The following is a 13,218-nucleotide window of genomic DNA, read 5'->3' on the forward strand; positions in this document are numbered from 1 at the left end:
GTCTGGAGGTAACAAAGGCATGAGGGATCTGGCAGCAAAATTCATCAGGCAGGGTGGAGTCAGCCATATTACAGAAGCAGTAAGCCTCAGGTGTTAGATACGTGGTTGAAAACACATCTTGGGATCAAACTGACAAAGTTCAAACAGCCTGGTTCAGGCAGTAGCCAGAGGGATGAAGTCAGTGGCGACAGTGGAGTTTGTGGCAGGGACTGAAACAACAGCTTTGAGCTTCCCCACATTTGAGGAAATTCTGCTCATCCAGCACTGGATTTCGGAAAAGGTTGAATGCCATCCATGATGTTACAGATTCCGTCTCCAGTCACGTGTCATAAAGAATTCCATGATCTAATAATTCTCCATCTAAAAACATTTCTTCTAACTTCTACCTTCATTCCTCTTGTGAGAGCCCTTGGTATACACCTTCCTTTATATAAATTCACCAAACACTGACCATTCCTCACTAACTGTTCTCTCAAATCCCACTATGATTTTGAAAGGGTTTGTTAGATTATAACCTTCTCCATTTCAATAAAAGAAAGAATCCATTTTCCCAACATTTCTTTTCAACTATAACCTCTTATCCCTGGGAATACCGCTCCTCCATTTCAGTCCCAAATCCAAAATGTGTTCATCTGGAATTACCTGACGACACACATTTTGATGCAATGACTTGTAGCAACAGGCCTGGAAAGTCACTTCAATTTGCTAACTTGCATTTATATAGCACCTTGGAGGTAGTAAATCACAATGTATGACAAGATGCTTCACAGGGACATAATTCAGACAAAATAGTCACCGAACCACGGAGAGAGTTACGAGGACCGATGAATAAAAACGTCAGCAAACTGGTAGGTATCAACAAGGTCCTTAAACCAAGTGAGCAAGAGAGAGAGAGCGGTGGAGAGAGCGGTGGAGAGCGAGAGAGAGAGAGCGGTGGAGAGAGCGGTGGAGAGAGCGGTGGAGAGCGAGAGAGAGAGAGGGGTGGAGAGCAAGGGAGAGAGAGTGCGGTGGAGAGCGAGAGAGCAGTGGAGAGCGAGAGAGAGAGAGAGCAGTGGAGAGCGAGAGAGAGAGAGCAGTGGAGAGCGAGAGAGAGAGAGCAGTGGAGAGTGAGAGAGAGAGAGCGGTGGAGAGCGAGAGAGAGAGCGCGGTGGAGAGCGAGAGAGAGAGCGCGGTGGAGAGCGAGAGAGAGCAGTGGAGAGCGAGAGAGAGCAGTGGAGAGCGAGAGAGAGAGCGCGGTGGAGAGCGAGAGAGAGAGCGCGGTGGAGAGCGAGAGAGAGAGCGTGGTGGAGAGCGAGAGAGAGCAGTGGAGAGCGAGAGAGAGCAGTGGAGAGCGAGAGAGAGAGAGAGCGGTGGAGAGCGAGAGAGAGAGAGAGCGGTGGAGAGCGAGAGAGAGAGAGAGACAGAGCGCGAGCGGCGGAGAGCGCGCGCGGGTGAGAGCGCGCGCGGGTGAGAGCGCGCGCGGGTGAGAGCGCGCGCGGGTGAGAGCGCGCGCGGGTGAGAGCGCGCGCGGGTGAGAGCGCGCGCGGGTGAGAGCGCGCGCGGGTGAGAGCGCGCGCGGGTGAGAGCGCGCGCGGGTGAGAGCGCGCGTGGGTGAGAGCGCGCGTGGGTGAGAGCGCGCGCGGGTGAGAGCGCGCGCGGGTGAGAGCGCGCGCAGGTGAGAGCGCGCGCGGGTGAGAGCGCGCGCGGGTGAGAGCGCGCGCGGGTGAGAGCGCGCGCGGGTGAGAGCGCGCGCGGGTGAGAGCGCGCGCGGGTGAGAGCGCGCGTGGGTGAGAGCGCGCGCGGGTGAGAGCGCGCGCGGGTGAGAGCGCGCGCAGGTGAGAGCACGCGCGGGTGAGAGCGCGCGCGTGTGAGAGCGCGCGCGGGTGAGAGCGCGCATGGAGGAGAACACGAGCGGAGGAGAGCGGAGCGCGCGCGGCGGAGAGCGAAGCGCACGCGGAGGAGAGCGGAGCGCGCGCGGCGGAGAGTGGAGCGGCGGAGAGCGTGCGCGATGGAGAGCGCAAGCGAGCACGGCAGAGAACGCGAGCGCGCGGCGGAGAGCGCGCAGGGCAGAGAGCGCGAGCGAGCGCGGCGGAGAGCGGAACAGCGGAAAGTGCGCATGACAGAGAGCGCAAGCGAGCGCAGCAGAGAGTGCGAGCGTGCGTGGCGGAGAGCGCAGCGACGGAGAGCGCAAGCGGAGGACAGCACGCACGACGCAGAGCGCAAGCGAGCGCGGCAGAGAGCGCGAGCACCCGTGGCGGAGAGCAGAGCGACGGAGAGCGCAAGCGTGAGCGGAGGAGAGCACGAACGCGCGAGACGGAGAGCTAGGAGAGGTGGGGGAGTAGCAATGCTGGTTAGGGAGCATATTAAGAAGTCTCACAACACCAGGTTAAAGTCCAACAGGTTTATTTGGTAGCAAATACCATAAGCTTTCGGAGCACTGCTCCTTCGTCAGATGGAGTGGATATCTGCTCTCAAACAGTGCACAGACACAGAAATCAAGTTACAGAATACTAATTAGAATGCAAATCTCTACAGCCAGCCAGGGAGCATATTACAGCGGTACAGAGGGTGGACAATATGGAAGGGTCAGGTAACGAGTCACTGTGGGTGGAGCTCAGAAACAGGAAGGGTGCAGTCACTATGCTGGGGGTATACTACAGGCCTCCCAACAGCCCACGGGAAGTTGAGGAACAGATATGTAAGGAAATTCTGGACAGGTGCAGAAAAAATAGGGTTGTTGTAGTGGGAGATTTTAATTTCCCTCACATAGACTGGAAATCGCTTAGGGCTGGGGGCCTGGACAGGGAAGAATTTATAAAATGCGTACAGGAAGGTTCTTTGGAACAATATGTTGACAGTCCAACTAGAGAGGGGGCTATACTGGACCTCGTACTGGGGAATGAGCCCGGTCAGGTCATCAAAGTTTCAGTTGGGGAACATGTGGCAAATAGTGACCACAATTCTGTAAACTTTAGGATAGTAATGGAAAATGAGTGTTGTCTTATGGGTAAGGTGCTGAATTGGAGGAAGGCTAACTACAGCCGGATTAGGCAGGATTTGGTGGCTGTTGATTGGGAGAGGCTGTTCGAGGGTAAATCCACATCTGGCATGTGGGAGTCTTTTAACGAGCAGTTGATAGGACTGCAAGACAGGCATGTGCCTGTAAAGAGGAAGGATAGGAAAGGTAGGATTCGAGAGCCGTGGATAACCAGTGAAATTGTGGGTCTAATCAAAAAGAAAAAAAGAGGGCACACATGAGGTCCAGGCAGCTAAAAACAGGTGGAACACTGGATGAATACAGAGAAAGTAGAAAAGAACTCAAACAGGGAGTTAGAAGGGCAAAAAGGGGTCATGAAATGTCCTTGGCAGACAGGATTAAGGAGAATCCTAAGGCATTTTATACATACGTTAGGAACACGAGGGTTGTTAGGGAAAGAATCGGACCTCTCAGGGACAAAGGAGGGGAATTATGCTTAGAACCAAAGGAAGTAGGAGAGATCCTAAACGAATACTTTGCATCAGTATTCACAAAGGAGAGGGACATGTTGACTGGTATTGTCTCAGAGAGATGTGTTGACCCATTAGAAAAAATCTCAATTACAAGGGAGGAAGTGTGAGGTTTTTTAGGAAATATTAAGACAGACAAATCCCCAGGGCCGGATGTCATCTATCCTAGACTCCTCAGGGAGGCGAGAGATGCAATTGCTGGGCCTCTAACAGAAATCTTTGTCTCTTCACTGGACACAGGTGAGGTCCCAGAGGATTGGAGGATCGCAAATGTGGTCCCGTTATTTAAGAAGGGTAGCAAGGATAACCCGTGTAATTATAGGCCGGTGAGCTTGACGTCCGTGTTAGGGAAGTTGTTGGAGAAGATTCTTAGAGATAGGATATATGCGCATTTAGAACTGAATAATCTCATTAGCGATAGACAGCATGGTTTTGTACGAGGGAGGTCATGCCTCACAAATTTGCTGGAGTTTTTTGAGGAGGTGACAAAAACAATTGGCGAAGGAAGGGCTGTGGATGTCGTCTATATGGATTTTAGTAAAGCGTTTGACAAGGTCCCTCATGGCAGGCTGGTGCAAAAGGTTAAATCTCACGGGATAAAAGGTGAGCTAGCTAGATGGGTGGAGAACTGGCTTAGCCATAGAAGACAGAGGGTAGCAGTGGAGGGGTCTTTTTCCGGTTGGAGGTCTGTGACTAGTGGTGTTCCGCAGGGCTCTGTACTGGGACCTCTGCTGTTTGTGATATATATAAATGATTTGGAGGAAGATGTAACTGGTGTGATCAGTAAGTTTGCGGACGACACAAAGATTGCTGGAGTGGCGGATAGTGATGAACATTGTCAGAGAATACAGCAGGATATAGATAGGCTGGAACATTGGGCGGAGAAATGGCAGATGGAATTTAATCCAGATAAATACAAAGTGATGCATTTCAGTAGATCTAATGTAAGGGGGAGCTATACAATAAATGGCAGAACCATCAGGAGTATAGACACACAGAGGGACCTGGATGTACAAGTCCACAGATCCTTAAAGGTGGCAGCACAGGTGGAGAGGGTGGTGAAGAAGGCATATGGCATGCTTGCCTTTATTGGACGGGGCATAGAATATAAAAGTTGGCATATGATGTTGCCGCTGTGTAGAACGTTGGTTAGGCCACATTTGTAATACTGCGTCCAGTTCTGGTCGCCACACTACCAGAAGGACGTGGAGGCTTTGGAGAGAGTACAGAGAAGGTTTACCAGGATGTTGCCTGGTATGGAGGGTCTCAGCTATGAGGAGAGATTGGGTAAACTGGGGTTGTTCTCCCTGGAAAGACGGAGGATGAGGGGCGATCTAATAGAGGTGTATAAAATTATGAAGGGCATACATAGGGTGAACAGTGGGAAGCTTTTTCCCAGGTCGGAGGTGACGAACACAAGGGGTCACAGGGTCAAGGTGAGGGGGGGCAAGGTTCAACACAGATGTCAGGGAGACGTATTTTACACAGAGGATGGTGGGGGCCTGGAATGCACTCCCAAGCAAGGTGATTGAGGCGTTCACGCTGGGATCGTTTAAGACTTATCTAGATAACCACATAAACAGACTGGGAATAGAGGGATACAAATGAATGGTCTAGTTGGGCACATGAGCGGCGCAGGCTTGGAGGGCCGAAGAGCCTGTTCCTGTGCTGTATTGTTCTTTGTTCTTTGAGACGGAGAGCGAGAGCGCGTGAGACGGAGAGGGAGAGGTTTAGGAAGGAACAGTTGCTGATGGTAGGACGGAGGTGAGGCAGAGTTTTGATCTGCAAGACAGCCAGTCAAGGGTTACGAAGAACGGCAGGAAAGTGGAGTGAAATGTGCAACCAGGTCAGCCATGACCTTATTCAATGGCAGAGCAGGTTCGAGGGGATAGATGGTCTACTCCTGCTCCTAGCTCTTCTGTTTTTATAGAAGCACAAAATCAAATTGAATGGTTTGCAAATGCCTGAAGGGTTATCGAGCTGGGCTGGATTTGAATGGACAATGTTAAACTTCCCCCACCCCCCGAGTCCACTAATTTCCTTTACCTTCTCAGAGGATGTGTCTGGAGTGGCGTCATGTGCTTTCTGTGTGAAGATGATGTTGAACACAGCATGAGATCGACTGCTTGTCTCATTCATGTTTGTGGCTGCCACCGTTCTGAGGAGAGAGAAAAGAATCTGAGGGTGATCTCTCCCTCTTTCACATGCATCTCTTCACAGGGTTGCCTCTCACTTTCACTTATCTCGACATTGTCACTTCTTTCATCCTCATCTCTCCGCAACTTCAAAAGGTAATACTCTTTTTATTGACTTTTACTGGCCATATTCTCTGGGTGAGTCAGAGTTAATAAATATCAATATGCTACAACAGGTAAATCAGTATTTAGTGAATGTCAACAAGTCCAATATAATTAAACAAGTAACAACAAAAGTTGTGGGGCAATATTCTTCCGTGGGTTACAGGAGGGTTATACTTCTCATTACATACGTAAGGGCAAAAAGCCTCGAATGAATGATAGTAATGTCAACATTTTCATCAATTGAGGACATGGAGACAATACTATTCAACAGGTGATGTAGGGGCAATAGTGACACTGATCACTGGGTGTCTCAATCATCTCTGTGAGTCAGTTTAACCTAACCCACCAAGAGAAGAGCGATAGGATTTAATCAGCCCTCATGTTCCACAACCGCCCCCACCCATCTGCACCCCACAATTTTACACCCTATTGATCACTTGATGGATGAGATTAAATTCACCACACACCATTCTTACTGAGAACACAGTGGCCAATCGATTAGTCTGTCAGCCTGTCAGTTTGGGGGCAACAGTTTGAACAAATTCTGCAGGAAACAATACCCAATGCTGTCGCTACCATCCACATCTTCCAGTTAAAGCCCAATATAGGGAAAAAACCTATCAGTAAGTGATCAATCTATGGAGATGGTGGAAACAACTTGGCCGGAATTTTCCCCAAAAAATTCTAAGTGTCGAAATCCTGTGAAAACGAGTAATTCACACTGGTTTTTTCAGTGGGAGTTCAGAGAAGAATCTCCCAGACTCTGTGCACTGCAGAGGCCACCAGTGTGAATATCATTAAAAATCAGTGGGCGGGGCCTATTCCCACTGGAGAGGCCGGCAGCATAGTGCTGAGCGGGACACGGTGCATGAGACAATCTGTCAGCGCCGAGATCGGCTGATGCGCAGTAGCCCGCACTCAACCTCCTGATTGCTGACCAGCTCTGTGACCCCGGCAAAACGGGCGGCCCGGTAGCACAGTGGTTAGCACTGCTGCTTCACAGCTCCAGGGACCTGGGTTCAATTCCCGGCTTCGGTCACTGTCTGTGTGGAGTTTGTACATTCTCCTCGTGTCTGCGTGGGTTTCCTCCGGGTGCTCCCGTTTCCTCCCACAGTCCAAAGATGTGTGGGTTAGGTTGATTGGCCATGCTAAAATTACCCCTTAGTGTCCTGAGATGTGTAGGTTCGAGGGATTAGTGGGTAAATCTGTAGGGATATGGGGGTAGGGCCTGGGTGGGATTGTGGTCGGTGCAGACCCGATGGGCCAGATGGCCTCTTTCTGCACTGTAGGGTTTCTATGATTCTATGATTCTAATACCGGATCTCTATCCCCCCCCACAGCCTGATCACTGGCTCCCCAATCATTCCCAGGCCAGCCCCGATCCCCCACTCCCAGCCTGCTCCAATCTCAGCCCTCTCCCACAATTCCCCCTCACCCCATCCCCTCCTCCCCCAACAGCAGGCTGACCCCGCTCCCAATTACTGGCCTTCCCCCACTGATCCTGTCTGCAGAGTGGCAGCGGGATCCCCACCCCACCGATTGCCCCACCAGGCCCCACCCCTATAGGCCACGCCCTCATGGCACTGCCCCATGTCCCCTGGGCATTGACACTTTGCCTTTTGGGCAGTGCCGGGGTTCCCAGGCTGGCACTGCCAAGGTGCCAATGCCCAGGGGGCACCCATCCACCGCCCAACCCCCTGGGGGGTCCCGATTGCCCCCACTTCACTCCAATGGGGACGGGCTGCAAGTTCCCCATTAGTAGGGAGCTACTGTAATCCCCACTAGTGTGAACCACTCTTGAGGAGGGTTGGGGTGGGGGGGGGTGGGTAGAGGCTGAGATGCTAACAGGCCTGGGCCTGCTAATTATATTTAAATTATATTCAAATGACCATTTAAATGTCTTTGTGCCTCCCTGCCGATTTCCAGCATGGAGCTGACACCGCCAGAAATCCAGCACAGGAAGACGCTATCGAGGCAGGAACGCATGCGCGAACCCTGTGAATCGACCGACACGAGAAACTCCTGGCCCGTTGCACTATAAAATTAGCGCAGTGGGATGGGAGAATCACCCCCTATATATTTTTAATTCATTCATGGAATGTGGGCACCACTGGCTAGGCCAGCCTTGATCACCCATCCCTAATTGTATTTGAGAAGGTGGTGGTGAGCTGAAATGTTTCGATGTAAATTAGAGAGATTTATGTTTGAAAATAACATTTTAAGATGAGCACGAGTAATTTAAAACAAGGTCAGTTGTAGCAAACTTCGGAGGAACTGGCAATTTTGGATTTCTGGTTGCCAAAGCGCACCACCAGTGCCCATGTCTGGGTTTGTTGTCTGCTCATTAATAGAGACTAACTCCTATAATTAGTCAATAATTCCATTTTTGCTGTATTACACAACTACCAGAATGATAGAAGGTGACCCTGGTCTTTATTTTTTTGATGTTTCCTATATTCCCTAAGGCAGGAGATAGCCTGTTCCTCATACCTGGCCTTGTTGCCTGAGTCCATGAGGTCCGATATGTCATTGAAGGAGGTGACAGCGAGTTTGGACAGATCCTCCACATAAGGGCCGAGGATCGGGTGTTCCCGAACACGAAGGTTTCCTTTGGTCTTGGGATTCAGGAGATCTCGCACGCGCTCACAGTAAATCTCCATATAACTGACCTGGGGAACACAGCAAGAAGGTCACACACATAACAGAACGCCAGACCCCGTGGTAACCACGGTCAGCCGGAGAAACAAGTCTCTCTCATCCACCCCTATTCAGTGAATTACCCCTCACCTGATGACGAATGATTGGACCCTTGCACTGCATTTTTAGTAATGTTTGCTTTAGGAGGATGAGATACCCCTACTCCTTCATTCAGAAAAAACCTCTTACTCCCCATTTGCTGAGTCTGTAGCAAACACTGACCATGTCTATACTCAGGCCTGAAACACTCTGGACAGGATTTTCCAGCCACGCTCGCCCCAAAACCAGAAAATCCCATCCAAGGTCCGCCCCTGCCTGCTACGATTTCCGTGGCAGGCGGGACAGGAAAATTCTGCCATTTGTCTGCTGGAGACTGGCAACATGAACCAAAATTTGACTACACTGGGGTGAGACGGTATGTGGGAAGTGGTGGCACAGTGGTATTGTTGCTAACTAGTAATCCAGAGACCCAAGGTAATGCTCTGGAGACACGAGTTCGGGTGCCACATGGCAGGTTTCCTCTGGGTGCTCTGGCTTCTTCCCACAGTCCAAAATGGGTAGGTTAGGGGTACTAATGGGGTAAATACATGGGGTTAACTGGGTTGGGGCGGGGAGAGAGCCTGGATCAGATACTCTGTCACAGAATCGGTGCAGACTTGATGGGCCAATTGGCCTTCTTTTGTACTGTAGGGATTCTATGAAAGGTCAGTATATTAACTCATTGTGTGTCCTGCAGATATTAATGGACCTGTAAGCACTGAAATAACCAGTCATATGATTCATTCATGCTCAAGACTGACAGCACTCACGCCAGTACTCCCAGTTCAGGTACAGCTCAATGAAGAGTCCAGCTCCCTCATCAACAACATGTCTCTGCATTGACTACTGAAGAGCACTCGCTACCAATGTGATATCTTTCCCATTTACCACATCACTGTTAGACCTATCAGAATGGCGTTGTCAACTGGCATTGAATTATGGGCAAGTTTGGCTTGCAGGCCGTGGCCTTAGAAACAGAATAGGCTAACGACATTTTGTAAAGGAGCGCTTTCCAAAGCAGACAATTTACTCCGAGGAGTGAGCAATTATTTTCCCACCGACATTCGCTATGAGATATTTGAAGAATAAATCTGATGATGCGAGATGTGATGTCCTTGCCCCGAATGTGCACTGTAATTAGTTACAGCCAATGGCAGGGTGAGGCATAATTTTGAGATAGAAAGCTTCACTCTTACCTCCACTGAGTACGAGAGGTTGGCATTTGCACTGTCATTAATTCGGGCAAAAAGATCTTCACATAGCTGGGGAAAGAGAAAGATAAAAGAGAAAATATCAAAATATCATCTGTAGCTACAGTGAACTCTTCAAATTCAGGGCACCTAAGAGACTGCATTAGGTGTCCTCTATTTGCAAGCATCCTTATTTCAAAATGATTGTTCTGTGTATAGTAAAACAAGGAGAGCCAAATATCCTGGGATTGATTGCATCTCCTGCAGAGTTCCTTCCTCTTACTCACCTGGGATTGTGCCTAATTCCGGTGACCTATCCGTGGAATGTGAATTCAGTTTACTCTCTGTTTGTTGAGCTTCCCAGTTCATTGACTTCCTGGGATCCTTTTCCTTTCAGGGAATGATCGATCACCTATTCCTGGGATATGCTAAGTTAGCAACCTGCTGTAATCGGGCATAGTTTCTGAGGGGATCCCAGCCAAATTATGGCGATTAATATCCTTCAGACCCTTGTCAGGAACTCTCTCTCTCCACGTGCCACTTCTGGGCATGAATCAGAGGCTGTTAGCAGCTCCTCCGTACAATTGCAGTGAGCTGTGACTCTCCAGTCACCGTTACTGGTCCTCACTCTCTCCACCGGTGGGAAGGGCTTAGGTTGGGTATTGAGTTTGTGGGTAACACACCATACCTGTTGCTCGACAGTCTGACCCGTTATTCTTCTGCTTGACTAATCTCACACATTGCACCCATGCTCCTCCATTGTGTTCTTAATATTGTTTTACATTCGAAACATGTGGTGAACAATCCCACAATCTCATTGTCTTCAGTTTAAGAATCTTGCTCCACCCTTCTCCCTTTGTCCTTTCATTTTATTGCTGTTCCTCTCTCTGTGTCGCTCTCACACCTTGTTGCTGCTGCTCCTGGCTCTGTGAAGAATGATGGTGCCCATCCCCTGAACCCTCAAACTCCTGACTCCTTGTCACCTCTCTTTCCTCTCTCCTACTCTCTCTCACATCACATTCCACAGCCTATATTTCTTCCCCCCATTTCAGAGAGCCCCATTACAAAGGCTGAGACCACCCCCCCCCCTCCACCCAATTTCAGAGATGCCTGCTGAAAAACACTGAGATCACAACCATCCATCTCTGCCCCCAACACAACACGAGACCCCCCTCCCACAAATCCTGTTTGGATTCCTTACTCTCTGTTTGTTGAGCTTCCCAGTTCATTGACTTCCTGGGATCCTTTTCCTTTCAGGGAATGATCGATCACCTATTCCTGGGATATGCTAAGTTAGCAACCTGCTGTAATCGGGCATAGTTTCTGAGGGGATCCCAGCCAAATTATGGCGATTAATATCCTTCAGACCCTTGTCAGGAACTCTCTCTCTCCACGTGCCACTTCTGGGCATGAACCCCGGTATGGATCCCTGACCCTCCAACACCGCCACCCCCCCCCCGCCAATACCTGGTATGGATTTCTGACTGTCCAACACCCCCACCCATATGGATCTCCAACATCTCCCCCTCCCTCCCACTCCCCACCGGTATGGATTCCTGACTTTCCAAAGCCCCCTCCCACCAGCCTGACTTCATTCCAGACAGTGGCAAACTCTGCCATTAGTAATTGGCTGACATCATGTGGGAAGGTGGGGAGGGGGTACACTGTGGTGGGAAATGTAATCCAATGATCGCTACCTAAATGCAACACCCTGGAGGTTGAATCCCCTCTCAGTTCAGGTTGGTGCAGATCCCATGGGGAGCTCTTTACCCAGAATCCACAGCAGCAGTGAAAGTCCTCTATCGCTGAGCTGTGCACACATTCAATATCAGGGATATGGGTATTTCTCTGCCGCTATGGTTGTTGAGAAAAATAATCTCCAGGATTTAAAATCCAATTTCGTTTCACCCTCTGCCACCTCACACTTATCCACAGTTCCAGTGTTCGCAATTACAAATGGACTCAATGATTTGTCCAGGAAACATCCAGATCATTCATTGCAGCACAATGTTCTGACATTATGCACCTTTTGTCAATTTCACCTGTCTATTCATTGACGGGACTGGACAGAATAGGTTCTCATGGACTTGCCTTCCAAATGGAAATGGGGAGAGGGGAAGGCTATCGTGGGAGATATGATGGGGTCTGTATTTGAAGAAGATGATTTGAGGTCAAATTATTTTCAATGTGGCCAACCTCAGATCGTAGTTCCCAGGAAGGTGTCCCCTATTTAACATCCTCAATGCTATTCTCGTTGGACAGGCCTAAATATAGCCCACAATCTCTGTGGGATTGATGTATCCTGTTGGAGTGAAGTGGATCCTGAGGAGAGAGGTTTCATTGTGGCAGCGCTCGGCAGCAACAGCAGGTGGTGCTCAAGAACTCCCCAGCACTGAACGCACCTGGGAAAATACCTTTGGCCTATCCAGGGAAAGAGTGTTAAATATCAAACCAAACTACCACCACTTCACACTGAGGCAAGCTCAGGGTCCACCTTTATAAATGGTATCTCACAGTTGGGTTCTTCCTCAAATAACTGAAATTGACATCGGATTGCAGAGATATTTGTGAAACTGTCCAGCATCTGATCCAACAGATTTATTATCTGGGCGGCACGGTGGCACAGTGGTTAGCACTGCTGCCTCACAGCACCAGGGACCCGGGTTTGATTCCCGGCTTGGGTCACTGTCTGTGTGCAGTTTGCACTTTCTCCCCGCGTCTGCATGGGTTCCACCGGGTACTCCGGTTTCTTCCCACAGTCCAAAGATGTGCGGGTTAGGTTGATTGGCCATGCTAAAATTGACCTTAGCGTCAGGGGGACTAGCTAGGGTAAATGCATGGGGTTTTGAAGATAGGGTCTGGGTGGGATTGTGGTCAGTCAATGGGCTGAATGGCCTCCTTTTGCATGGTAGGATCCTGTGATTATATCTGTAAATGGTGGAAATTAGCATAAATTCAAAATTTATGTGGATACTCTCTGGACTGGGGGACACGTTGAGTACACAGACTGCACTGGGGGACACGGTGAGTATATGGACGATACTGGGAAGGTAAGATTCCATCATGGCTTTACCTTTGAGCATTGGCTGTAATGCTCACGAGTGATGATACCACATGGAGTTTAGCCTGACTCCCTCAGTTGACAGACTCTCGGGTTTTACCTGAGGGATGATTCCCTGCTGCTCCTTCTCCTGTTTGCCCATCATGGTGTAGGATTTCCCTGCCCCAGTCTGCCCATAGGCGAAGATACAGACATTGTAACCCTCAAAGGCGTGCTCCAGCATCTCCTCTCCAATATCTCGGTACACCTGCTGCTGTGAGGCATAGTTGATGTCTGCAGGCTGGAATTCAGACAACAGATGATCACAGTTAGAGCAGGACTAGGCTTCCTCCTTCAATAACTCCATCCCAATCTCAACCATCTATCACTTGTAAATAACGTGCTTTCCTTTTAAACCTGGCTGTCATTGTGGCACTGACATACCAAGGCATTCTTCTATCTCTGG

At 49.8% G+C, this 13,218-nt stretch overlaps 1 protein-coding gene across 1 annotated transcript in view; it reads right to left on the reverse strand.

Moving 5' to 3' along the window:
* kif1aa (kinesin family member 1Aa) overlaps positions 1 to 13,218 on the reverse strand; it is a 253,452-nt gene that overhangs the window by 118,555 nt on the left and 121,679 nt on the right. The window contains exons 4-7 of the mRNA XM_078202933.1: positions 12,874 to 13,053; positions 9,719 to 9,784; positions 8,277 to 8,455; positions 5,533 to 5,644 (exon numbers count right to left, since the gene is read on the reverse strand). Of these exons, the coding sequence (XP_078059059.1) occupies positions 5,533 to 5,644; positions 8,277 to 8,455; positions 9,719 to 9,784; positions 12,874 to 13,053 (537 nt within the window). The remainder of the gene's footprint in view (positions 1 to 5,532; positions 5,645 to 8,276; positions 8,456 to 9,718; positions 9,785 to 12,873; positions 13,054 to 13,218) is intronic.

This window comes from Mustelus asterias, chromosome 3 (genome assembly GCF_964213995.1).
Source record: "Mustelus asterias chromosome 3, sMusAst1.hap1.1, whole genome shotgun sequence".
In the NCBI taxonomy this organism is placed as follows: Eukaryota; Metazoa; Chordata; class Chondrichthyes; order Carcharhiniformes; family Triakidae; genus Mustelus; species Mustelus asterias.